At 42.3% G+C, this 24052-nt stretch overlaps 1 protein-coding gene and 1 long non-coding RNA gene across 2 annotated transcripts; one reads left to right on the top strand and one right to left on the bottom strand.

Annotated features, from left to right (window-relative positions):
• Positions 1–1062: 1062 nt before the first annotated feature.
• Positions 1063–22208, top strand: tars1 (threonyl-tRNA synthetase 1). The gene is made up of 19 exons (XM_031305491.2): positions 1063–1248; positions 1775–1852; positions 3417–3607; positions 8019–8142; positions 9780–9904; positions 10613–10730; positions 10812–10876; positions 11399–11477; positions 11672–11818; positions 12408–12506; positions 14346–14512; positions 15301–15463; positions 16802–16939; positions 18802–18879; positions 18981–19081; positions 19534–19638; positions 20612–20684; positions 21360–21474; positions 21606–22208. Exons 1-19 carry the CDS (start codon positions 1189–1191, stop codon positions 21752–21754), a joined length of 2175 nt encoding a protein of 724 aa, XP_031161351.1. The 5' UTR covers positions 1063–1188; the 3' UTR covers positions 21755–22208.
• On the bottom strand, positions 2264–3073 carry LOC116054136. The gene is made up of 2 exons (XR_004106006.2): positions 2963–3073; positions 2264–2353 (listed from the first exon to the last, which is right to left on the bottom strand). It is a non-coding gene; the product is annotated as an uncharacterized LOC116054136 (long non-coding RNA).
• Positions 22209–24052: the final 1844 nt, after the last annotated feature.

The following is a 24052-nucleotide window of genomic DNA, read 5'->3' as shown; positions in this document are numbered from 1 at the left end:
ATCGTTAACGAATTTAACACTTCAGCAGCAGTGTTCATTTCCTACAGGTTTAGTGGCATGACAGGTAATGGTGAAGTAGGGGATTTGATTATCGGGGTATTTTGGCGACGGTAATGTTATTAGGCTAGTGTTGTAAGTTAGCAGTAGACTTAATTAACTCGACCCAGGTTGAGTCTGATGAAAACTGATGTGTCTGCCCGGTTCAACTCTGAGATTTTCTCGCATTGCACAGCGCTCTGAAGGAATAATCTCAGAGATTACGTTATGTTCTGCCAGCTCACAGCAATTTAATAGGCCTACAATAGCAGGAAAAGAGTTCCCCCGCTGTTCTAAAGCGTTCTGCATGTGGCGTCTGCGTGTGATGTGCAGGTTACCTTCCCCCCAAACACGGACACAGATGTCTTGCTTTATAAGATATAGTCTGCCATGCTGTGGCATCACGCTCTGTCTGCACTTGCTGTCTGTATCTGGTTGTGCTTTGCATGTGTGGAATTCTGAAACGTCCTTAAATTCGGGAATTGTTATTTGAATTCAAAGTCAAAGACAGGCCAAAGTAGTGCAACTTTGCACATCTTTGTGGGTCTGAGGTGTATGCATAGATATATACACGAGGTGTATGTCACATTTTAGCTGCCAAAGCTCTGCTGTTCTCTCTGTCTCTGGTCCTCAGTGAGAGGGGGAGTGGTCAGCGGCTAGAGCAGGCAAAAGCCAATGTGTGTAAAACTTGGCACTGCACTTACTCGTACCCGTAGCAAGACACATGTCAAGTTTGACTCGAACCCATAGACTGTACAGTCTATGCTCGAACCGTTTAACAACGGTTCGAGAGATATGTGCATAACACACACACACACACAGACAGACAGACGTTCCTGCAATTTTAGATGATAACCATGTTGTGCAGGAGCACTACAAAACAAGAAATAAACCACAATTTAGATATAATCAAAACTCCCCTGCTGGCTACTGCCCTGATGATGTTATTTGAAATGACATAACATCTTTTTGACTTTTTGACTTTTCCCTGAGTTTTTTTTGTCATAGCAAAGCACCGCCTACTACGGCAATGTTGCATCAGAATCGCAATATCCGGGCAACGTCATCAGCCCTTACCCGGCACCAGTACAGTACAGCACAGCACAGACTTGCAAAAGTTATCTCTTAAAGTGAGGTAGCTTTTCACTTGTTATGGCTGACCAAACTGTCGTGGAGAAAATGAGCGAATTGCAAGTGGACGAGAAAAAAAAGGTGACGTAACCGGCTACATTTACGTTATATTAGCCAGCTAGCAGCTAGTGTAACGTTAGCCTGTAACGTTAGTCAGATTCATGCTGTCATCCAGCAATGCGGTGCTACCTTGTGGCTAGCTAGCTTTTATGAGTAACGTTAGGTTTGCTTTACCCAAAAGGTAACTCTCAAGATAACTTAAGCGTTAGTTTCATTTTGTTTCAGTCTGTGTAGGCATTAAAATGGTGTTACATTGCCATTAAGCGAGACCAGTCAGCGAGTTTGGTTTGGCTAACGTAGCTAACGTGTTCGGGAGAGAGAATACACTTTTACGCCAAACTCAATTCAAAATTCTGTGATTTGAATGTTTCACTGTCACTGAATGTGTATACAAGTTTAGTATGAAGCTGGTTCAGACACACCTGGTATGCAAATAGTGCGTAGTTCGTATCCAGGTGTGTCTGAACCAGCTTCATACTAAACTTGTCTTTTATCCGCTTTCTTCTTGATAAAAGTTCACTAACGTCATAGCGTGATTTTTGGACAGGGGGGAACTGAAAGTGGTAAAGATGGAGGAAAAAAGAAGGCTAAAAGTGCTGCTGGGGACTCTGGAAGCAGGGCAGAGGTAGGCTAAGTTGCTAAATAAAGTGTCAACTATATAGATGCTATTATTAGACATCATAATAATGTATTGTTTGACAAGAACTCAAATCATGGTGTACATATTTGTGTAGGTCTTTGTAATTGCATGCCCACACATCTCAAAGCATTCACACCCATTTTGATTAGATACTAATATAGATTAAAAGAAATATTTTAATTTGGTAAAACATTGCACATATTTTGAAGTGCAATGGAAAAAAAAAAAGGTCAACAATGACATCACATTGAGATGAAGAGATGATAGCCTACTTCCACCCAATATAGTCCCAACTCAATATCTGCCTAGGAAATCGTCTAGTCTTAATCTGCATTGCTATTTGTACTCGTTGTGAATACGCAGGCCACAAGAAGTAATTAGGTTTTGGTTTTGTTGTTGTTGGGTCACTTTTACTCACGACATGCTAACCGGCAACATAGGATTCCATTCAATACGCTAAGCTAAGCTTGCGGCGGCGCTGCCGGACTAATGCCGCGTTCTATTTACCTCGGAACTCGGAAGCCGCAACTGGGAATGACGTCATACCCGAGTTGAATGCGTTCTATTTAAAAGTCGGATTTTCATTGTATTCATTAGCTCTAGCCCGGTTAGCTATTGTTAGCAACCAGTTGATAACAATGCATTACGCCGTTTTTTTGTGCATGCAAACAACGTAACAACATGTCCACAGATAGAAGTTGGACATGCCTGTGTGAACGACTGATTTAGTGAGACACAAATAAGACATAAGTGCTTATAACTTTATGTTACTGCAGCTTTCACAACTGTTGATACAGGGGGCAGCCATGTTGGATTTTGAACTTGCGCTACTGCGAGGTTGTACAAGTTCCGAGCTCGTAAATACGAGATCAGGGGGCGTGTTTACGACTTTGACCTCGTAAAAAACGAGTTGCGAGGTAAATAGAACGCGCAAAAAACGGCGTAATGCGTCATCAACTGGTTGCTAACAATAGCTAACCGGGCTAGAGCTAATGAAAACAATGAAAATCCGACTTTTAAATAGAACGCGTTCAACTCGGGTATGACGTCATTCCCAGTTGCGGCTTCCGAGTTCTGAGGTAAATAGAACGCAACATAAGACAATGCATGCACTGAGACAAAATGCGTTTGCCCACCTATATAAATACAGAGGAGACGGTGAATAACCCTATTTCAACAAACGGTGGCGTATTCCTTTAATACAGTAAAGTGCTGGTGTGTCTTCGTGCTCTCACTGTTTTGTCCTGTTTGTTCCATAATAATCTACAGTACATACTGTAAAGTAGAAGATTCGGCAAACTGAGAAGATAAGAAAATAGTGGGTAGACAAAGAAAATATTGCAATTCAATATTTTTAAAAATGTTCATCTCAACCTCCTATCATGCCTGGATAATAATGGTTCGATGTGCAGTTGACTGAGACTCGGCAATTAGCGTTTTTCCTTAAGAGGGACATAAACTATTTGTGCAGATTAACCCAATCAAAGTTATATTAAAGTGACAGCATTTTTCACTATCCTCCATTTACTTACACTTTGCTTCCATCTAGCTGACACCAGCACCCCAGTACATTGATGAGCGTCTTACTTTGTACGCTAAGCTGAAAGCTGAGCATGAAGCTCTGATGGCAGAGAGGGCTGCGAAGAACAGCCGTGCCATCAAGGTGACTCTGCCCGATGGAAAGGTGGTGGATGCCGAGTCCTGGAAGACTACACCGTACCAAGTGGCCTGTGGAATCAGGTCAGTGTGATGATGATGTAACTTTTAAATGTGACACCTCGTTTTCATGTAGTACAAAAAAAGAAGGAAAACCTCAAGGGTGTTTCAGGAATTTATTTTCCAAAGATTAGCTGTCAAGTTTATTTGTACAGACTGTACTCATTGTTACAGTTTCAAAAGTCTTCACAACACCCACATTATATACACAGTAATTGGAAATGACACCCGCCAACCTAAGACCGTCCAGCGAAGACAAGTAAATACTCATTAGTGTTAAAAAAAAAGGAGTGGAAACGTTCTTGTGGCATAGCCTGAGAATGATCTCCCTACCAGCATGGTCCAATATACAAAAGGTGCTCAAGACTGTTGATATTTATATAATGATGATGATGATTTAATGTTCATAACTAAAGTTCACGTGACCAGATTGCACAAAACACAGGGAAATGTAAGCATCTCTATGACCATCGTTGTATGAGTGGATGCTGCATTGCTCCACGACTTGAAAGCACCAACTTCAGCTTCACCTCTGTTATTTCTTTATGACGCAATGAGCACATTGGTGCATATGGCGTGTCATTCTAACCTTCTGTGGCCCATGAGTTTTTAGGTCCTCCAATTCTCATGACCAAGGCAATTGGATAGTTTTGTATGTGTGTTGTAATTTCAGAAGCATGGGGGCTTCAAAGCTTTAAACTAAGTTTAAATAATTACTACTGCATCTCAGATTCCTCCCGATCTTTTCTGAAAATAATTGAAATTGGAAGATTCAGTTTGACTCGCCATTATCATATAATCATGCACACATCTTGTAAGCATGTAAAACAACAATTATCCATCCATCTTCTTCCACTTATCCGGTAACGGGTCGCGGGGGTAGCAGCTCCAGCAGGGGACCCCAAACTTCCCTTTCCCGAGCCACATTAACCAGCTCCGACTGGGGGATCCCGAGGCGTTCCCAGGCCAGGTTGGAGATATTATCCCTCCACCTAGTCCTGGGTCTTCCCCGAGGCCTCCTCCCAGCTGGACGTGCCTGGAACACCTCCCTAGGGAGGCGCCCAGGGGGCATCCTTACCAGATGCCCGAACCACCTCAACTGGCTCCTTTCGACGTGAAGGAGCAGCGGCTCTACTCCGAGCTCCTCACGGATGACTGAGCTTCTCACCCTATCTCTAAGGGAGACGCCAGCCACCCTCCTGAGGAAACCCATTTCGGCCGCTTGTACCCTGGATCTCGTTCTTTCGGTCATGACCCAGCCTTCATGACCATAGGTGAGGGTAGGAACGAAAACTGACCGGTAGATTGAGAGCTTTGCCTTCTGGCTCAGCTCTCTTTTCGTCATAACGGTGCGATAAATTGAGTGTAATACCGCACCCGCTGCGCCGATTCTCCGACCAATCTCCCGCTCCATTGTCCCCTCACTCGCGAACAATACCCCAAGGTACTTGAACTCCTTCACTTGGGGTAAAGACTCATTCCCTACCTGGAGAAGGCACTCCATCGGTTTCCTGCTGAGAACCATGGCCTCAGATTTAGAGGTGCTGATCCTCATCCCAGCCGCTTCACACTCGGCTGCGAACCGATCCAGTGAGTGCTGAAGGTCACAGGCCGACGATGCCATCAGGACCACATCATCCGCAAAAAGCAGCGATGAGATCCCCAGCTCACCAAACTGCAACCCCTCTCCACCCCGACTACGCCTCGATATCCTGTCCATAAATACTACAAACAGGATTGGTGACAAAGCGCAGCCCTGGCGGAGGCCAACTCTCACCTGAAACGAGTCCGACTTACTGCCGAGAACCCGGACACAGCTCTCGCTTTGGTCGTACCTAGATTGGATGGCCCTGAGAAGGGACCCCCTCACCCCATACTCCCGCAGCACCTCCCACAGTATCTCCCGGGGGATCCGGCCATACGCCTTCTCCAGATCCACAAAGCACATGTAGACCGGTTGGGCATACTCCCAGGCTCCCTCCAGGATCCTTGCGAGAGTAAAGATCTGGTCCGTTGTTCCACGACCAGGACGGAATCCGCATTGTTCCTCTTCAACCTGAGGTTCGACTATCGACCGAACCCTCCTTTCCAGCACCTTGGAGTAGACTTTACCGGGGAGGCTGAGAAGTGTTATACCCCTGTAATTGGCACACACCCTCTGGTCCCCCTTTTTGAAAAGGGGAACCAGCACCCCGGTCTGCCACTCCTTAGGCACCGTCCCCGATTTCCACGCAATGTTGAAGAGGCGTGTCAACCAAGACAACCCCTCCACACCCAGAGCTTTAAGCATTTCTGGACAGATCTCATCAATCCCTGGGGCTTTGCCACTGTGGAGTTGTTTAACTACCTCAGCAACTTCCACCAGGGAAATTGACGACAATCCCCCATCATCCTCCAGCTCTGCCTCTACCATAGAGGGCGTATTAGTCGGATTTAGGAGTTCCTCAAAGTGCTCCTTCCACCGCCCTATTACCACCTCGGGTGAGGACCATCCTTACTGTACTCAGCTTGGATGGTTCCCCGCTTCCCCCTCCTGAGGTGGCGAACGGTTTTCCAGAAGCACCTTGGTGCCGACCGAAAGTCCTTCTCCATGTCTTCTCCGAACTTCTCCCACACCCGCTGCTTTGCCTCTTTCACGGCAGAGGCTGCAGCCCTTTGGGCCCTCCGGTACCTTGCAACTGCCTCCGGAGTCCTCCGGGATAACATATCCCGGAAAGACTCCTTCTTCAGTCGGACGGCTTCCCTGACCACCGGTGTCCACCACGGTGTTCGTGGGTTACCGCCCCTTGAGGCACCTAAGACCCTAAGACCACAGCTCCCCGCCGCAGCTTCAGCAATGGAAACTTTGAACATTGTCCACTCGGGTTCAATGCCCCCAGCCTCCACAGGGATGCACGAAAAGCTCCGCCTGAGGTGTGAGTTGAAAGTCTGTCGGACAGGGGCCTCCTCCAGACGTTCCCAATTTACCCGCACTACCCGTTTGGGCTTACCAGGTCTGTCCTGAGTCTTCCCACACCCTCTGACCCAACTCACCACCAGATGGTGATCAGTTGACAGCTCTGCCCCTCTCTTCACCCGAGTGTCCAAAACATACGGCCTCAGATCAGATGAAACGATTATAAAATCGATCATTGACCTTTGGCCTAGGGTGCTCTGGTACCAAGTACACTTATGAGCATCCATATGTTCGAACATGGTGTTCGTTATAGACAATCCATGACTAGCACAGAAGTCCAACAACAAACAACCACTCTGGTTTAGATCAGGGAGGCCGTTCCTCCCAATCACGCCTCTCCATGTGTCTCCATCATTTCCCACGTGCGCGTTGAAGTCCCCCAGCAGAACTATGGAGTCCCCCACTGGAGCCCCATACAGGACTCCATTCAAGGTCTCCAAGAAGGCCGAATACTCCGAGCTCTTGTTTGGTGCATACGCACAAACAACAGTCAGAGTTTTCCCCCCCACAATCCGCAGGCGTAGGGAGGCGACCCTCTCGTCCACCGGGGTAAACTCCAACGTAGCGGCGCTCAGCCGGGGGCTTGTGAGTATCCCCACACCCGCCCGGCGCCTCACACCCTGGGCAACTCCGGAGAAGAAAAGAGTCCAACCCCTATCCAGGAGTATGGTTCCAGAACCGAGACTGTGCGTAGAGGTAAGCCCCACCAGATCCAACTGGTAGCGCTACACCTCCCGCACAAGTTCCGGCTCCTTCCCCCACAGAGAGGTGACGTTCCACGTCCCCAGAGCCAGCGTCTGCTGCCCGGGTCTGGTCCGTCGAGGCCCCTGACCTTCACCGCCACCCATGTGGCAGCACACCCGACCCCAGCGGTTCCTCCCACAGGTGGTGGGCCCATGGGTTGGAGAGAGAGGTGCCACGTAGCTTTTTCGGGCTGTGCCCGGCCGGGCTCCGTGGCAAACCCGGCCACCAGGCGCTCGCTGACGGGCCCTCCATCTGGGCCTGGCTCCAGACGGGGGCCCCGGGCTTCCTCCGGGCAGGGTCACTCCATCTCTACCTCGTTTTTTCATAGGGTTTTTGAACCATTCTTTGTCTGGCCCCTCCCCTGAGACCACTTTGCCTTGGGAGACCCTACCAGGAGCACAAAGCTCCAGACAACACAGCCCTCAGGTTCATAGGGACACACAAACCTCTCCACCACGATAAGGTGATGGTTCCAGGAGAGGCAAACAACAATTAGATAATCAGTATTCCAAGGTCTGGATTGGAAGGATGGTTATTATGATATTTATTTGTTAAAATGTGCGACACAATTTAATGGTGTGTTTTAATATTTTAGCTATACGGGATGGAAAACAAGATGTTATATTTTGACCTCTTTTGACCAAGCTTATCTGTTCCAGTATACTGTCAGAATATCATGTTTTTGTACATTTGCACATTCATTTGACATGGAATATTTTCCTGTTTTATGTCCAGTCAAGGCCTCGCCGACAACACAGTGATTGCTAAAGTGAACAACGGTGTTTGGGACCTGGACAGGCCACTGGAGGATGACTGCAGCCTTCAGTTGCTCAAGTTTGATGATGAGGAGGCCCAAGCTGTAAGTCAACCTCATCCCTTGTCTGATGCAGACAAGGCTTGCTTTTATTTTTTCCCCTCTAAATATAGGAGAGAAGAGTGTAGTGTAGTAAATTCATCTTAAACACCTTTTTTTTGGATGCACAGTTAGCTTCTTCTTGACCACCAAAACTATACTCACCTGCCTATGAAAAGTATAAGTACAAATTTCAACAATTCTTCAGATTTTCCCCCATTAAATCTCAGTTGAGTATTCAGAATAATACAGTTTGTTTTTATACATTTGAGAAATGATGTGCTAAGGTTATAAATTATATTTTGTATTTTGTTTTTTTTTTATTTTGTCAGTGTACTGTGATTTTACCAAATCCGGTAATTACTTATGAGTACACAACATCTCGCAGAGTTCGTTCAACCTTATTGATATGTAGTCAGGGCAGGCAAGGTTAAATTGATGAATGAGAGGTTTACAATCAATAATAAATGCCAAAGCTCTGTGATTTACCAACTGTCTGAGCCACAGAGACATTAAGAGGAGACATGAGAATGTAAAACACTGCTGCAATCGTGTACTGTCATAACAGTGGCAGCAAATGGTCTCTAATGGCCCTGACACACCAACCTGATAATCGGGCGTCAGACAGTCTGGCGAGGTCAGCGACTCGAGTCTGTTCGGTGTGTTCCGTGCCGTCGTCCGTTGGAGGAGCTGTCGGCCTTCATTTTGGCCGACCTGACTTGCTGGGTCGGAGGGCGGACAGTCGGACTCAATGACCAATCTGATTGGTGGAGTGCTAACCCGGAAATGACGAGCGGGATGAGCGTGACTAAGCCTCTCAAAATCTGACAGAAATCTTTTAAACTGACCTTTGTCGATCTGAAATGAAGACAGATTCAGCAACTGCACAGCCTATTTCTCGCTTAAAATGTTTTCAGAAACACGTTTCGGTGAACTATTTTAGTGAAATATGAGATTGTATACCGAACGAAGCCGCCATTCTGCCCGGTTGACAATACAGATTAGGGCTGCCTGTTGTTATGGAGACGTATTACGTCTCGCGTACGCGCAGAACGTACTCTCAAGTCGGCGTCGCTTCGGTGTGTTCTGAGTCATATAGTGATATATAGACATCATATAGTCACAGGGTGTACAAATAATAAGGTCACATGAGACACAGCCATATTCTAACCGTATACTAAGTGGGAACTATATTCTCAGAAAGTGGAAGCACTGCTACTTGGGCGGAGTGATTAGCGCAACACCGAAAAGCACAGTTACTTCCGTCAACAAAACCAATGTGAATAGCTAGTTAGTAGCGAACGTGACTGGTGATCATGGCATTATTTGTACACCCTGTGACTATACAAATCACAACATGTAAATAGGAACATGTTTGTGTTATTTTGTCACTTATTCGGAGCAGTCGGCTAGTTAGAACCAGTTACCTGCATGATCTGTGCTAGGCTAAGCTAATGCTGGGGGTGTCAGACAGCGTTACAGCACGCACGGAGATGAGAAGGGTATGTATCGACTTGTCTAACTCTGGGGGTTACGGTGAATAAGTCCCAGTAAGTCGGCGTGTTCCTTTTAATAAACACAAAAGGATGGATTGCATTGCAATTTCTGCTAATAAAGCAATATTTTTGTTGTATATTGTTTAGGTTTACTGGCACTCCAGCGCCCATATCTTGGGTGAAGCCATGGAGAGGGTGTATGGAGGCTGCCTCTGCTACGGTCCCCCCATTGAGAACGGCTTCTACTACGACATGTTCCTGGAGAACAATGAGTGAGTCACACAGGCGTTGGATTCAGATTTGTCTGTATAATTATTTGTGTTAGTCAGCTCTGTGTTATTTTGGTGTGTACTTCAAGGCTTGGCAACTATCAGTCTGGTTCACTGTTTGAGACTGGTGGCAAACACAAAACAGGTTGATTGGAATGACACTAATGCTGTCAAGCTGTATTTTTCCTGGGTGTGGATTTTAAATGACATCTTTTTATAACTGCTCACAGGATTGGAAGCCTAAAAGCATATCTATTCAAAACACAGAACTAGAGATTGCTTCTGAGAAGCTTTGAAAATGTATTGAGACCCCCTCAGAAATTTGAACAACATTTTCACTTGACCTTTCCCTGAAACAGATATGCATTCCTCCCTGCTGCAGGCGGCAGGAGAGCATGAGGAGTGCTGTCTAATTAATTCTGCAACCTCCTTAATGAAGTCATTTTATGCAAATGGCATTCTTGGAGAATGTTGTTTGCAAGCATATTTTGACATTGCTCAAGCCCTAGAGCCAAGGACTTTTAAGTACTTGCCCATGCTCGGCTGAGATTATCAGTTTCTGGATGTCAAAGAATTACATTGGTGAACAAAAGGTCTGGCCACATGGTTTATTGGTCACATCCATGATGCCCTCTAGAAACAGTGGCAGACCGAGTAAGACAGTTATTGCCATTGAATGTAATGCTGTTTCTCTTTTGATGTTTTGGACAGGGGCGTATCGAGCAATGACTTTCCATGTCTGGAGACCTTGTGCAAGAAAATTATCAAGGAGAAGCAGCCATTTGAGAGGCTCGAGATAAAGAAGGAAACTCTGTTGGAGATGTTTAAGGTATTTGAATACACACAAAAAGTAAAAAAAGGAACATTTAATAAGTAACAGAACTCTAAAACTACTTCTGCTCCTTGACAGTACAACAAGTTTAAGTGCCGCATTCTGAATGAGAAGGTTACCACTCCCACCACCACAGTTTACAGGTGAGTCCTGGCCCTGTGCATGTGAAAGTTTTTATCTTTTAAATTAGAATTCTGGCGATAAACTACATTTTTTGTAACGTCAACAGAACCCATTAAAATACCAAAACCATGAATACATTGATCCTACTGACAAGTATTGTCTCTGTTGCCAAAGCCTGATATAGCATATTCCTCTGTGTCATATGCTTTCTTTATTACAATGAATATGGGCACTGTATTATTAGGGTAATGTTTGCTAAAAAAAACTGGTGCCCAGCTGTACTAAGAAAATCATCTAGCCTTTTAAAGCTTTTAATGTGACTTGTTTTAAAATATTTACGTCTTCAGCAGTGTCACAGATCGGTCGGGATGTCGGAGCGTACTGCGAGATTAACGCATCCTTGGTTTTGGTCTTTTTATGGGATTTGATAACAATGACAGAAATATAGTATATATAGAGTATTGCTAGCCTTATCCTAAACACAACACTTATCCTATTCTTGTAAACACACTTGTAAAAACACTAAACATTCTGCATTTTAGGTGTGGTCCCTTAATTGACTTGTGTCGCGGGCCCCATGTGAGACATACAGGGAAAATCAAGGCACTTAAGATCCACAAGGTGAGCCATGTATTTTTAGTGTATTTGTGGGAATATTGTTGAATAAAACAAGTAGTATTTCATGTACTGCATTCTGTGCCCTGAATGTCGAGTAAGCACATATGTCCCCATTTCAGAGCAGAGTTGCCTCTCAAGGGATTTGATGGACCCAAAAGACTGATTAAAGTTAACACATTCCTTTTGTCGTGTGCTAGAATTCGTCTACATACTGGGAGGGAAAGGCGGACATGGAAACCCTCCAGAGGATCTACGGAATCTCCTTCCCTGACCCCAAAATGCTCAAAGAGTGGGAGAAGTTTCAGGAGGAAGCCAAGAACAGAGATCACCGCAAACTGGGCCGGGTAAGAATTGAGATGCGAAGAAACTGCCAGTAGAAGGAGTTGGTTTCCATAGTAATTTTGAAATAGTCTCCTACAGGTTTTATTCTTACAAACGAAAGTTTTTCGCTGTATTTTATGAAATACCGGTAGTATACTTCTAAAGTATAAGAGCCAGAATTGGGTTTGATGTGTGTCTGATGTTATATAGTATACTCCGGGTGCATTTGTAGCAGTAAAAAGCCTTTACTTAATGTTTTTAAATGTCAGAATAATGCTTCAGAAAGTATCACTTACTTTGTGAATTGTTAGAAAGTTGGTCATTTACATATATTGTTCATATACATGTCAATCAGGCATTATAAAAATGTATCCATGACCTATTTTCAGTCGTGTGTGTGTGTGTGTGTGTGTGTGTGTGTGTGTGTGTGTGGTATAATAACGGGTGTGTAAAAAGCGATCTGAGCAGAAGACGGACAAACCCTAGTTACTTTAAATATGTTATGAGCCGTTGCATTATTTCAAAGTGAAACCAGTTTGGCCTGGGTGGTGGCTCTTTTCAGTTTTCCATCACAATAACAAACCCTTTATATATTCTTTTATTTGTTTTAAGGAGCAGGACCTGTTCTTCTTCCATGACCTGAGTCCAGGAAGCTGCTTCTTCATGCCTAAGGGAGCCTTCATCTACAACACCCTGATTGAGTTCATCAGAGTAAGTCAAAAGCTGTCTAACACACAGTGGACAATTGCTGTGACCTCACTCTAACCTTTTAAGACATAAAAAAGACTGAGGGTATAATTGAGGAAGTTTAAATTGGCAGGGAAGCTTGGGGAGAAGGGGAGAAGAGATTTGGACCTTTAGTTGGCCTGTGCAATAATAATGGCTTTATATATTCACAAGATGTATTGCTGCAGTTTTAAATCACTTTAGCGTCATATTCTTTTATAGAGGGGGGTAGGAAAGGATTAGTTATATGTTCATAATACAACTTTGTCATGGTCTTGAAACCAATGAAAGGCTAATGAATACATTTTTTGAAACCAGGAGCTGCGCATATCAAATGTTTCACAGCTAAAACAAATTGATTTTTTTTAACATAAACATGTGCATAAACATACAATAAAATGCTAATTAATATGTGTACCCTCTCTTCCCACAACATTACATTATATGTCATTTAGCTGACACTTTTATCCAAAGCGACTTCCAATTGCTATATATGTCAGAGGTAACATGCCTCTGGAGCAACTAGGGATTAAGTGTCTTGCTCAGGGACAAATTGGTTGATGTATCGCAGTGGGAATTGAACCCGGGTCTCCCACACCAAAGGCATGTGTCATATCCACTGCACCACCGCCCAATACAGAACAATAATGCTCTAACAATAATGCTGTAAATAGACACATCATCATCAATGACACATCACATTTTTCACTTTGATGTGGTAAAATAGATTTCTGACTGGGGAGTAGTGGGATGTGTTTACTTAAAGTGCCCATATTATGAAAAAAAACACTTTTTCTGGGATTTGGGGTGTTATGTTGTGTCTCTGGTGCTTCCACACTCATACAAACTTTGAAAAAAATCCACCCATGCTGTTTAGAGTGAGATACAGTTTCTGAATGTGTCCTGCCTTCAGTCTCTAGGTGAGCTGTTCAAAATCGGCACGGCTTGTGACGTCACAAGCCGAAACGAGCAGGCTAACCACAACATTAGCTCGTAGCGTTAGCATGCTAACGCTAGCATGCTAACGCTAGCATGCTAACGCTTGCATGCTACCTCGTTCTCAATAGCAAAGCACTGCTACAACACACACAAGTTCACCATAATCTACAAAAGAACTACTTGCATGTGCACCCTCATTTAGAAGTCTCCCAGCTAATCCTGCCTTGTAACTGACCGAAGTTGTAGAAACAGCCTTTCTTTTACTGTCTATGGAGCTAGCTAGCTGACATGATCTACATCTGAGCTACTGGGCATGTGCAAGTGCAATCAAAGATAGTACAAAAGAAGAAGAAGAAAAGAGGTCTCACTCTGTAGCTAAAACAGAGACCAGCTGAAAAGAGGATCTGCAGCAGTGAGAGAGAGCGGTGCAGTACAACAAAAATATGGTGTTTTTTGAAAATTAAACCATGTAAACCTATTCTGGTACAACCTTTAAAATACAATTATGAACCTGAAAATGAGCATAATATGGCTGCTTTAACAGACATGCAACAAAATACCTCGCGCATCCAACTGTTTGTAGGGTATTTGACTGTCGGGATAGAAATGCCTACCATTTCCTTTCAGTTTAGCCCAAATCCCCTTCATCATGTGTAAACCAACTGGGATGTGAATATGCAGCTGTTTAAACGTTTTCTGAGGTAGTTTACTTTTTCGAAATGAATGTTTTAGATGAAAAGCACTATTTATCAGCAAGTCCCCAGGTGTCGACACATTTTTTACCAGTTTGTAGTTGTGATGTGTACAGAGCATTATGGTAACTCAGAATTCTCACAAAGATGATTTCACTATTAAGACTGTCTGTCTTATGTCTGTCTTTGGCAGAGTGAGTACAGGAAGAGAGGTTTCCAGGAGGTGGTGACACCCAACATCTACAATAGTAAGCTGTGGCAGACCTCCGGCCATTGGCAGCACTACAGCGACAACATGTTCTCCTTTGAGGCAGAGAAGGAGACCTTCGCCCTTAAACCCATGAATTGCCCGGGACACTGGTGAGGCCTCCTTTTCCTCACATTCAGAGTTGTTTGAAAATATGGCTTTAATTTCAGCAAAGAACTGGAAAAGAATGAACATGTAAAGAACAACACACCTACACTGTGAATCGCTCCAGTTGCTCCAGTGTGAAATAGATATTTTTTGTTGGTTTCTGTCTCTAATCAGAGAAACGACTTTGTTGGAGTCAAGGTTGTTTGTTCTTCTCCAGCACAAAATGTGTTGGTAGCCTTTAATGAGCTCAGAGTATTGTTTAATCTTGGTACAATATTTAGTATGTTGGCAAAACAGGGACAACCATTAAGCAATGTTTTACCACACTTAAATAGCTTCATAAGAGTTTGCAGAGTGGTTTTGTTATCAGGAGTTGGCACAGTCATTGTGAAATAGCTTTATATTTTACTGCTACAATAGATTTGTCATCCAGTTCCGCTCAACTCGTAATGGACCATTGGGTTGTTGAATGACCCAGTTCAATTTACTGCTGAATGCTGCATTGCAGTGTGAAGAGCCAGACTGCAGCTCTTTGTATTAAAATCTTTTATCTTGTTTTTACTGTTCCAATCTTTGTGCTATCCACATTGGCAAACCCTCTGGAGATCATACTGAAATGGAAATTTCAAACACATTTGTGTTAAATGTCAGTTAAATCAAACATTGAATGCAGTCTTTCATAGTAGTTTTGAAGCAGTAGAGCAATTTTTAGTTTTTGTGATAACTTAAGGTTGAAGTAGGCAGTTGTAATTTGTGTCGTTTTTATGTGATACCTGTCTCTGTTTGGCTGCAGTCTGATGTTTGATCACCGTCCACGCTCCTGGAGAGAGTTGCCCCTTCGCATGGCCGACTTTGGCGTTCTGCACAGAAACGAGCTGTCAGGAGCCCTGACAGGCCTCACCCGTGTCCGCCGCTTCCAGCAGGATGATGCTCATATCTTCTGCACCATGGAGCAGGTGAGGCTTGGACTGGTGCATTGACAATACTCTGCCAAGTTCACGCATTTTGGATTCAAATGTGATGAAAAGGTTGCCTGATGGCACCAATAAATTTGGCTTTAAAGGGTTTAAAAAACTTAAAAAAAAAAAAAAAAACTTGTGGAGTACTATTGTATATGTGAAAGAGTTGTATAAAGCCTTTTTGCGTCTCCAGAGAGAGCTGCTTGAAGTCTTGATTCATTATCTAAAGTGGCGTTACTCAGACAGCGTCAGTTGCAGCTGAAGACTACAAGTTTCAAAGTGAAAATAAATCTGAGGGTGTGGAGAAAGAAGGGATCTTACCAGACGTCTGTAGCCTGCTCTTCATCTCTGCTCGAGGCTACATTAGCCACTACTGGCGTAACACACACACAAAATGTCGCATTTTCCTGGCAATACCTTTTGATAAATGTTTACACTTGCTATTTAGATCAATACTAATACAATATATGCTAATGCTAAGGCAAACGCACAGCAGTAAACGGTGGGAAGCTATCACAGTTTACTGAGAAGTGGCTTTCTGTGGAGAAGAATTTATACTTGTTTGAAGAAGCCCAGTTTTGAAGGCTCTCAGTAAATTAGTGTCTTGCTGGGACAGTTTATTGAATAAATTCAGGTAATGTTGTCAGCGAACAGTCGGTCACATTCTCAGGTTAAGAGAGGACTCCACAAGCTGCTGCAGCCTGGTGTAGCAATTTGCATGTTGTTATTTCACCAAAGAGGAGCGCTGCCAATATCAATGCGCACAAACACAATTTTGGAAGACAGAAGCGATTTCATAATTGGTCTGTTCTAATGGAGAAACACAGCAGCGTACAACTTTTGTTTTCTCTTTTATCAGTAATGGTAGTGGATTGGATGGGTAATCATTTGACTGCACTTGGTACACAAATTGTTTCCCTTTTTAATTTTTCACTTTGACTGCAGCAGCTGTTAGTGTCTTTTGTGACTTACCAAATTCAAATGTAGAGCAAACTACAAGGGAGAGTATATGTTCTTATGTTATACTTGGCATGTAGTTTATAATCATTGTCTGCAGATGGTAGCTTACAGTTAGGACATGGGAGAGAGAGTTATCCCTCTTGAACAGAGGCGCTTGTTTTTAATTTTTCTTCTCTGTGTTTTAGATCACATGTTTTTTGACATCCAAGCTGCTTGCTTGAGAAACAGTCACATGTATCATGTACATCCAATAAGATGAACAATTTATCCTCATATTCTTGTGATTACATCTTATGATGGTTCATGAGAAATTGAACACACAGCTCTTCCACAATGGATTATGCTAATTCTCTCACGTTTTTTGTTTTACCCTAGATTGAGGAGGAGATCAAGGGCTGCCTGGATTTCCTTCGGACTGTGTATGAGGTGTTTGGCTTCACTTTCAAACTCAACCTCTCCACGAGACCAGAGAAGTTCCTGGGGGACCCGGACGTCTGGGACCAAGCAGAAAAGGTAATCAGAAGGCCTCTTGTTTCTCTCGTATGGTTAAATTGAGAACCGCACTCTCACAAAGTCTCACTGGAGAATTAAGATGCTGATCTGTGATATTATCAAGATGGAAATGTTGGAACCACTTCAAAGACAGCAAATGGAAGTTTAATTTGTAGACCTGGAGAACATTTATATTTTAATGAATCCGTTTTATTCTGTAGAGCTGCTATCTGTTCCGAAGCAGAAAATGCTCGTTCATCTCCCGAGAATCTAGTACAGTGCAGTCACTGTCTGCCTTTGCTGTCAAATCAAATTCACTCTCTGTGGACCAGAGCTATATTTTACATCTTGGGTTCAGCTCAAAGTCTCTCTGGGAGAGAACAGGTAGTGTTTAAAACTATCTTGAACAAAATAAGAGTGAGTGAGTTAAACTGAGTGATAATGAGTGTATTGCTCGGTGCTTTCAGCATCAGATGAAACCCAGTTAGTGTCTCTCTTGGGGCAACTTCTAGTCAAACAGATGAACCTGTAAAATCACTAAATGACAGTTGTTGGATAAAGGTGCCACACGTATACTGTGTTGTTTTATCAGTAGCACAGGTATATTGTTTATTGGTCTGACAAGCCTTTACTGGCAGGCTCTGAATGAATGAAAAGGTGTCTGGTGACAAAGACACACCATGCGTTGAATTTTAAAGCAGGGTGAGATGTTCTTTCACATGACATTTGTTTTCCTCTTGATCTGATTGTTTAGAGGAGCGTTTTATTTCACCAGTGAATTATTACATCTGCAGTGCACATTGCAACACTGCCTCAAAGATGTTTTGGTTATTGTTTTGTTTTTTACAGTTAGAAACTTGTTACAGAATAAGATGATGCTTTGTATGCCAAACCATGTGTCATCTCCCCCTTCATTGATTGTTATATTTTTATCATATTGATTGACTTTTCTTGGTAGAATTAGAATGATTTTACTTGGGTTAGGGTGCAACAAATCAAAGCCCACAGGGGACTGTATCCACATTCACACTTGAACAGATGACAACTCAATAAGTATGGTAAAATGTGAGCCAGATATAATGCAGATACGGATACTTTATGAACGTTAAAGAGCTCCTTTTGAATTTCCATCTCTGGTTAAGTCAGTGGTGTCATCGTTGTGTCCGTAGTGCTTCATTTTAACTTAATTTCCAAGTGTGTCTTTTGCCCGCTGGCAGCAGAACATTACTCATGATAGTGGAAGTTATTTTTAACATGTTATTTTATTAATAATCAATCCAGTGGCCACAGTAACTTTTTAAATATTCAACACTGTAGTCTCCTGATGGACAGAATAGACCAGAGAACTTAAAGACTACAGCATAGAGATTGTGCTGTTTCTTTCTCACTGCGTGGGTGATAATAATAGTATACCTCTCTCAGTAAGTCACACTTCTCAAATTAGGGATGCTATGAGTATGACCAGTTTAATATCTGGAGCTGTGAAGGAAAAAAAAGAAGAGAATTAGAATAGTCTTTAAGTTCTACAGCTGTTTAGTTGACCTATCAGGACATTTTTCTCTGAGGAAAACATTTCCTAAATTCAGCACTGACTTTTTATGATTAATGTTTGCATGCACAAAGGTGGAAAATTGTATACACAAGAAACTGACTGAAAAACTTGGCATAGTGACTGGAACAGAACTTGCTGCATGTTTCCCTCACCTCATTAACTCCCTCGAGCAACCATAAAATATTATTGAGACGTTAACATTTCTCAGTTCAGTGATTAGTTCCAGATGAAGGAAATGTAAGGTCTAAACATACAGCTTTGCACCCCTGTTTACTTGGGTGTTGGTCAGCCATTGATATTGTAACAAAACAGTAATTGTTTGTTTTTACAGCAACTGGAGAACAGCTTGAATGACTTTGGGGAGAAATGGATTCTCAATCCTGGTGATGGAGCTTTTTATGGACCAAAGGTGAGCCTTGCGCTGCAGTAATGAGCTGCAGTAATGATGCACTTTTAACTGTGAAACAGCAGGAGGGTTAACTGCTGATCACTTGCGTCATTTCTTTGCAGATTGACATTCAGATCAAGGATGCCATCGGTCGGTACCATCAGTGTGCCACAATTCAGCTTGATTTCCAGCTTCCGATCCGCTTCAATCTCACCTTTGTCAGGTAACTCTTCTACTGCTTTAGACACATTTTTAAGTAAAATGGCATATAATATTTTTTTGTTGTTGCAAATGCACATGTGCATCATAGAATTAAACATACAGTTAACAAAATCAAAGATATACATTTCATTTCTCAAATATTGGAGAAATCAGTAAATGGTATGGCATATGGGATAACAGTGCTGATGTGAAAGCAAAAAATAGGGTTGGCTTGAATGAAACTATGTAATGTGCATTTATGGAGAAGTACCAAGATTTTAGTAGCTGCGCCAGAGGCTATAGATTTTTTAAATTTTGCTGTTAAACGGTTTTTACCGTATCCCAAACGCCGAGAATGTACTTATTTCTCCAGATGATCACTGTTGTTTTCCTTTTGGATGTCTCTTTTTGTGTGAGTTCCTAATTCTCCTCCTACCTCCCCACCCCCTAACCCCCCATTAAATGATTTTGTAGTCATGATGGCGAAGACAAGAAGAGACCAGTGATCATCCACAGAGCTATCCTGGGATCAGTAGAGAGGATGATCGCTATTCTGACTGAAAGCTACGGAGGCAAATGGTTTGTAAAGAATCAATTTAAAAAAAGGTTGATTTGTCAAGTAGGCGCCGACTCCAGACATAGACGTTTTTGTTTCATTGCATTTCCTCCTGAGCACTGTTAATTAGAGTTTAGATTCTCGGCCCCTGCCCGACCCGAGCCCGAGCGGACCTCGGGTCGGGCTCGGGCCGTTATTTTCCGCCACATCCTCGGGCTGGATCGGGCCCGGGCCGGACCCTTGATTTTTTTTTTTTATCCATTACCTTATTATCCTATTTGGGTGGGGAGATAGCTATGCCATAATCAGAAATATTATAAATATATATATAGGCTATATAAAAGTAACAAATGTGTACAAAAGTTAGGCTGCAGTTACAAAATGCAGCACTTCATGCGTGGAGTCTCCTCCTCTCGCACGCATCACACCGGGAGCTTGAAGATGTAAAGAAAAAAAGAAAAACAGGAGAATTAACTTTGAGCAAGTGTGGAGGAAAGTCAGAGGTATGGAAGCAGTTTAAACAAGTCGTGGGCAGTGACAACAATATGTTGTTCATCATTGTTTCTTTTTTTTTTTTTTACGTTTCTTCATTCGGATCCACTTGCGATCCGTTCCATTCTAAACAAACAGCGCAGTTTACATGCTTCGTCCTTGTTGTATTATTCTAAAGAGATTTCTGCAGTTCAAACAACTCTGAATTGTAGTTGATAACGTCAGTTATAACGGCCCACGTATTCAAAAATTGTCGGGTTTAAATCGGGCTCATAATTACAGTTAATGTGTCGGGCCGGGCCGGTCTCGGACGCAACGTGCTCGGGCTCGGGCAGGTTCGGGCTTGATTTTTTGGGCCGATCTAAGCTCTACTGTTAATGACTTTCAGATTTACTGAACAGAAAAAAAAAAAATCACTTCTTTTGGGGGTGTAAATAATTGCACAGGTACCGGGCCTGCTTTTCTGCTAACCAGTTAAATGTAATGTGTTGTGTTGTGTTTCAGGCCACTGTGGCTCTCTCCTCATCAAGTGATGGTTGTACCTGTCGGACCGACCTGTGAGGACTACGCTCAGAAGGTAACCGCTGACCACAGCTACTCTAGTCCATAGTCTCACTCCAAGAATTAGGTTTAACTTTAGTGTCATTGCACAGAGTACAGTCACTAAGACAACGAAATGCAGCTTAGCATCAAACCAGAAGTACAAAAAGCAGTAATGTACATATGTATAGTGCTAAGGTGGTCAGACAATCATAAAACTATGCACACAACTACAGCAATACAGTTTAAAATGATCTTTCAGACACATTTGACTAATCTGTTGGCTTGTTTACAACCTTTCTGATTGTCTGACTGCTTGTGTTTGTTGCCCCTTTGGACCTAATTTTTTAACAAGTACAATGTTATTACAACTGATGGCTAGAGCAACAAAAAAAATAAAACCCAAGTAGTTTACCTTTCAAATGTGTGAAACCTGGACCTTTTGATAATGTTTTGTATTAAACGCATTGTTACTTGCACAAAAAGCCTATTTATAAAATGAACAGCTGCACAGTCAAGATATTAATATCTTCGTTATTGAAACAAAACAGCTGGTCCACAAAGGGCGCGGAAGTATTATCATTACAGTCCAAAATGTGATATTTGAAAAACAGAATCTGTAGAAGTCTATTAAAAATGATAAAAGGAAATGAATGAAATGTAATAACATGCTGGCATGGATTCAACTGTTGTCTCTCTGATAATGTGGCAGGTCAAACAGGACTTCCACAACAACGGCTTCATGACTGATGTGGATCTCGACCCTGGCTGCACTCTGAACAAAAAGATCAGAAATGCACAGCTGGCGCAGTACAACTTTATCCTGGGTCAGTGGCAACACACTCTCTTTCACTCTTCTCTCTGTTTCCTCTCTTTATCTTTATCTCTTTCACACTGTCCATCTAGATATTGATTTTTTTTTTTCTTTCCTCTTTGCATGTTTCCCTGCTTGGAAAAGTGGTGGGAGAGAAGGAGAAGACGAGTAACACTGTGAATGTACGCACCCGAGATAACAAAGTCCATGGCGAGCGCACTGTGGAGGAGTGCATCGAGCGTCTGAAACAACTCAAGACCTGCAGGAGTCGAAATGCTGAAGAGGACTTCTGAGCTTTCTCAAACTCGCTATCAGCTCGTCCTTCTCTCAACAGTACCTCGGTTCTTGAAACTTTAAAGGGCCATTTAGTTGAAATCAGTTTTTGAGGGATAAAACTACTTTTACGTTGGTGCCTAGTCTCTGCTTTTTGTCCTCTAGAAGTCAATTTTTTTCAGATTAAACAGGTGTCTTTTCATCTGGTGTCTTCCATTGCCTCTTTACTGTATCACTAGTTTTTGGTTATAAAGTCTTATGGTTTTTGTACACCATGGAATGAAGTATATTTGTCCTTATGCCTTCTGCTTATATGGAAATACAACTAGTGAGACTCCAATATGATTAGGTCTTTAAACAGCTGATTGATGAACTGATGAAAACAAATGAGGGGAAATGGTTTGTGTCAGTCATTCTTTCTTCAGGGAATTGTAAATTAGTTACAATTTTGATAATTAAATTATCTATTCTTAATCTGTGTTGTGCTTTTTTATAAAGTTTATCTTTACTTTTCCATGGTGAAATTTCAGCAGCAGTTTTTTTTCTTCAGAACTGTCTTCTTAATTAAGCAGCTGCAAACAAGCCAGTCAACTCTGTCAGGGTGTGAAGAAAAAGAGAAATTAGCATTAAAAGCATAACATAATTACAGCAATAAAAGTAATTGTGCAGCTGACAAAGTCAACATGTACTGAAATCCTGACTAGACAACCAACAAGTACAATATATGGTTCTAGGTTCTACTAACAGTCTACACCATTTATGAAATGTGGTCTTTTTCAAGTCACAACTCAATTCACAAGTTCAAGATCCTGCCTATGTAGGGCCAAAGTTGAAATTAAGATTGTTGAGAGAGTAAACATCTAATTTTCCACAAGAGAGTGGAGGTTTGGATGGGAGTTGGAGTGTCAGAAAGTTGTTCCGCTACAGTAAAAGTGGATCCTTATCACCATATCCTCCACTAGTGCATCATCACTTAGGATGGAAATTGGTGATGTGCTGGAGGGTAAACACCTGATGCTTCTCATTATTACATGCTTACTGAACTCAGGGACCATTTACTTTTGCTGTCCGCACCATTACACGAGATATACAATATTTTTCAGTCACTCTGCTTTATATAATTAAAACTGCTTTCATAAAAATAAATGTTTCCAATTGCACTTAACTAGCTGGATAAAGCATGCAGAAGAAATCACACAGATAAGTGCACATTATTATACATGCTCCAGTTATGCACTTTCACTTCCTTTTTTTCACTTTCTCTCCATCTGATCTCATAATTTCTGCTCCAAACGTGGAAACATACTCAGCCCACTTTGATTAGTTTGCTTTACAATTTTGATGATAACCTTTGCCGAACCCCAACTCTCAGTCTCAGATTATTATTCACACCACTAGTGGATGCTATATCTGTGTAATCAAGCTGCACAGCTGGAACAGACAAATAGTGGGAAGCCATGTAATTCAGCAGTTAAACAACTGGAAAATGTCTCAGCACAGATTGATGCCAAAGGACTTTATTTTAGGGAGAAAAAAAACAACCATTTAACATTTTTTTAGTGACTCTTTGCTTACTGAGGTACAGCATTCATGAAGTACTTAACAGGCAACAGGAAACTCCTGCCCTGACACTGGCTATATGAGACACTGCTAACTGTTTTATTTGAATATGACCTATTTAAACCATGCAAACCTAATTTAAGTAGGAACATTAGCACTAAGGTTAAACTTGGAGGAAGAGATGTACTCACACTTGCGGAAGAGGTCGTGGGGGCCCAACTCTGAATCCAGGCCAATGAAAACATTGATTTTGGCTGCTCTACAAGTAATTGCAAGTAATTAAAATAAGTGAGAGGCCATCAGTTATTTTGGCCAATTTGAACTTTTCAGCACCAAATAAAATATGTTCACAGGTTGGGTTTCTTGTGTCGCTCTATATTTTATTTTTATGACACGTCTGTGACATAGTTAAAGAGACTTTTAGAGTTTTTTTGTTATTATTCAATTGGATGTCGGGGTTTTGGTTTTGTAAAAATGTTTAAAGGTAAAGTCTCTGGTTGCAAATGCACTTATTATGCAAACAATAAGTAAAAAACTATAACAAAAAGTGTCTTTATACTGCTATGTGAACACCAACCTGGCATTCGTACTTCTTACTTATACACTGTCTTAACAATCATACATGTTCAATCTTTAGGTTCACTTCTCTAAGGAAATAGGAGAGCAAATTAAACTGTCAGAACAAAAAAATCAGAAGACAAAAACTAATGTATCTCTGTTGGTGTAAGGACACCCTCATATCAATTCTGACCACAAGG

This window comes from Sander lucioperca, chromosome 2 (genome assembly GCF_008315115.2).
Source record: "Sander lucioperca isolate FBNREF2018 chromosome 2, SLUC_FBN_1.2, whole genome shotgun sequence".
NCBI lineage: Eukaryota > Metazoa > Chordata > Actinopteri > Perciformes > Percidae > Sander > Sander lucioperca.
Note: the sequence above shows the minus strand (reverse complement) of the source record. Positions and strands in the feature narration are given on the sequence as shown.

Excerpts from the sequence above, each read along its gene's own strand:
- tars1 (XM_031305491.2), top strand. The coding sequence starts at position 1,189 with ATGGCTGACCAAACTGTCGTGGAGAAAATGAGCGAATTGCAAGTGGAC. Across the intron at positions 1,853-3,416 it reads ACTCTGGAAGCAGGGCAGAG|CTGACACCAGCACCCCAGTA; the intron begins GTAGGCTAAGTT and ends GCTTCCATCTAG. Across the intron at positions 8,143-9,779 it reads ATGATGAGGAGGCCCAAGCT|GTTTACTGGCACTCCAGCGC; the intron begins GTAAGTCAACCT and ends TATATTGTTTAG.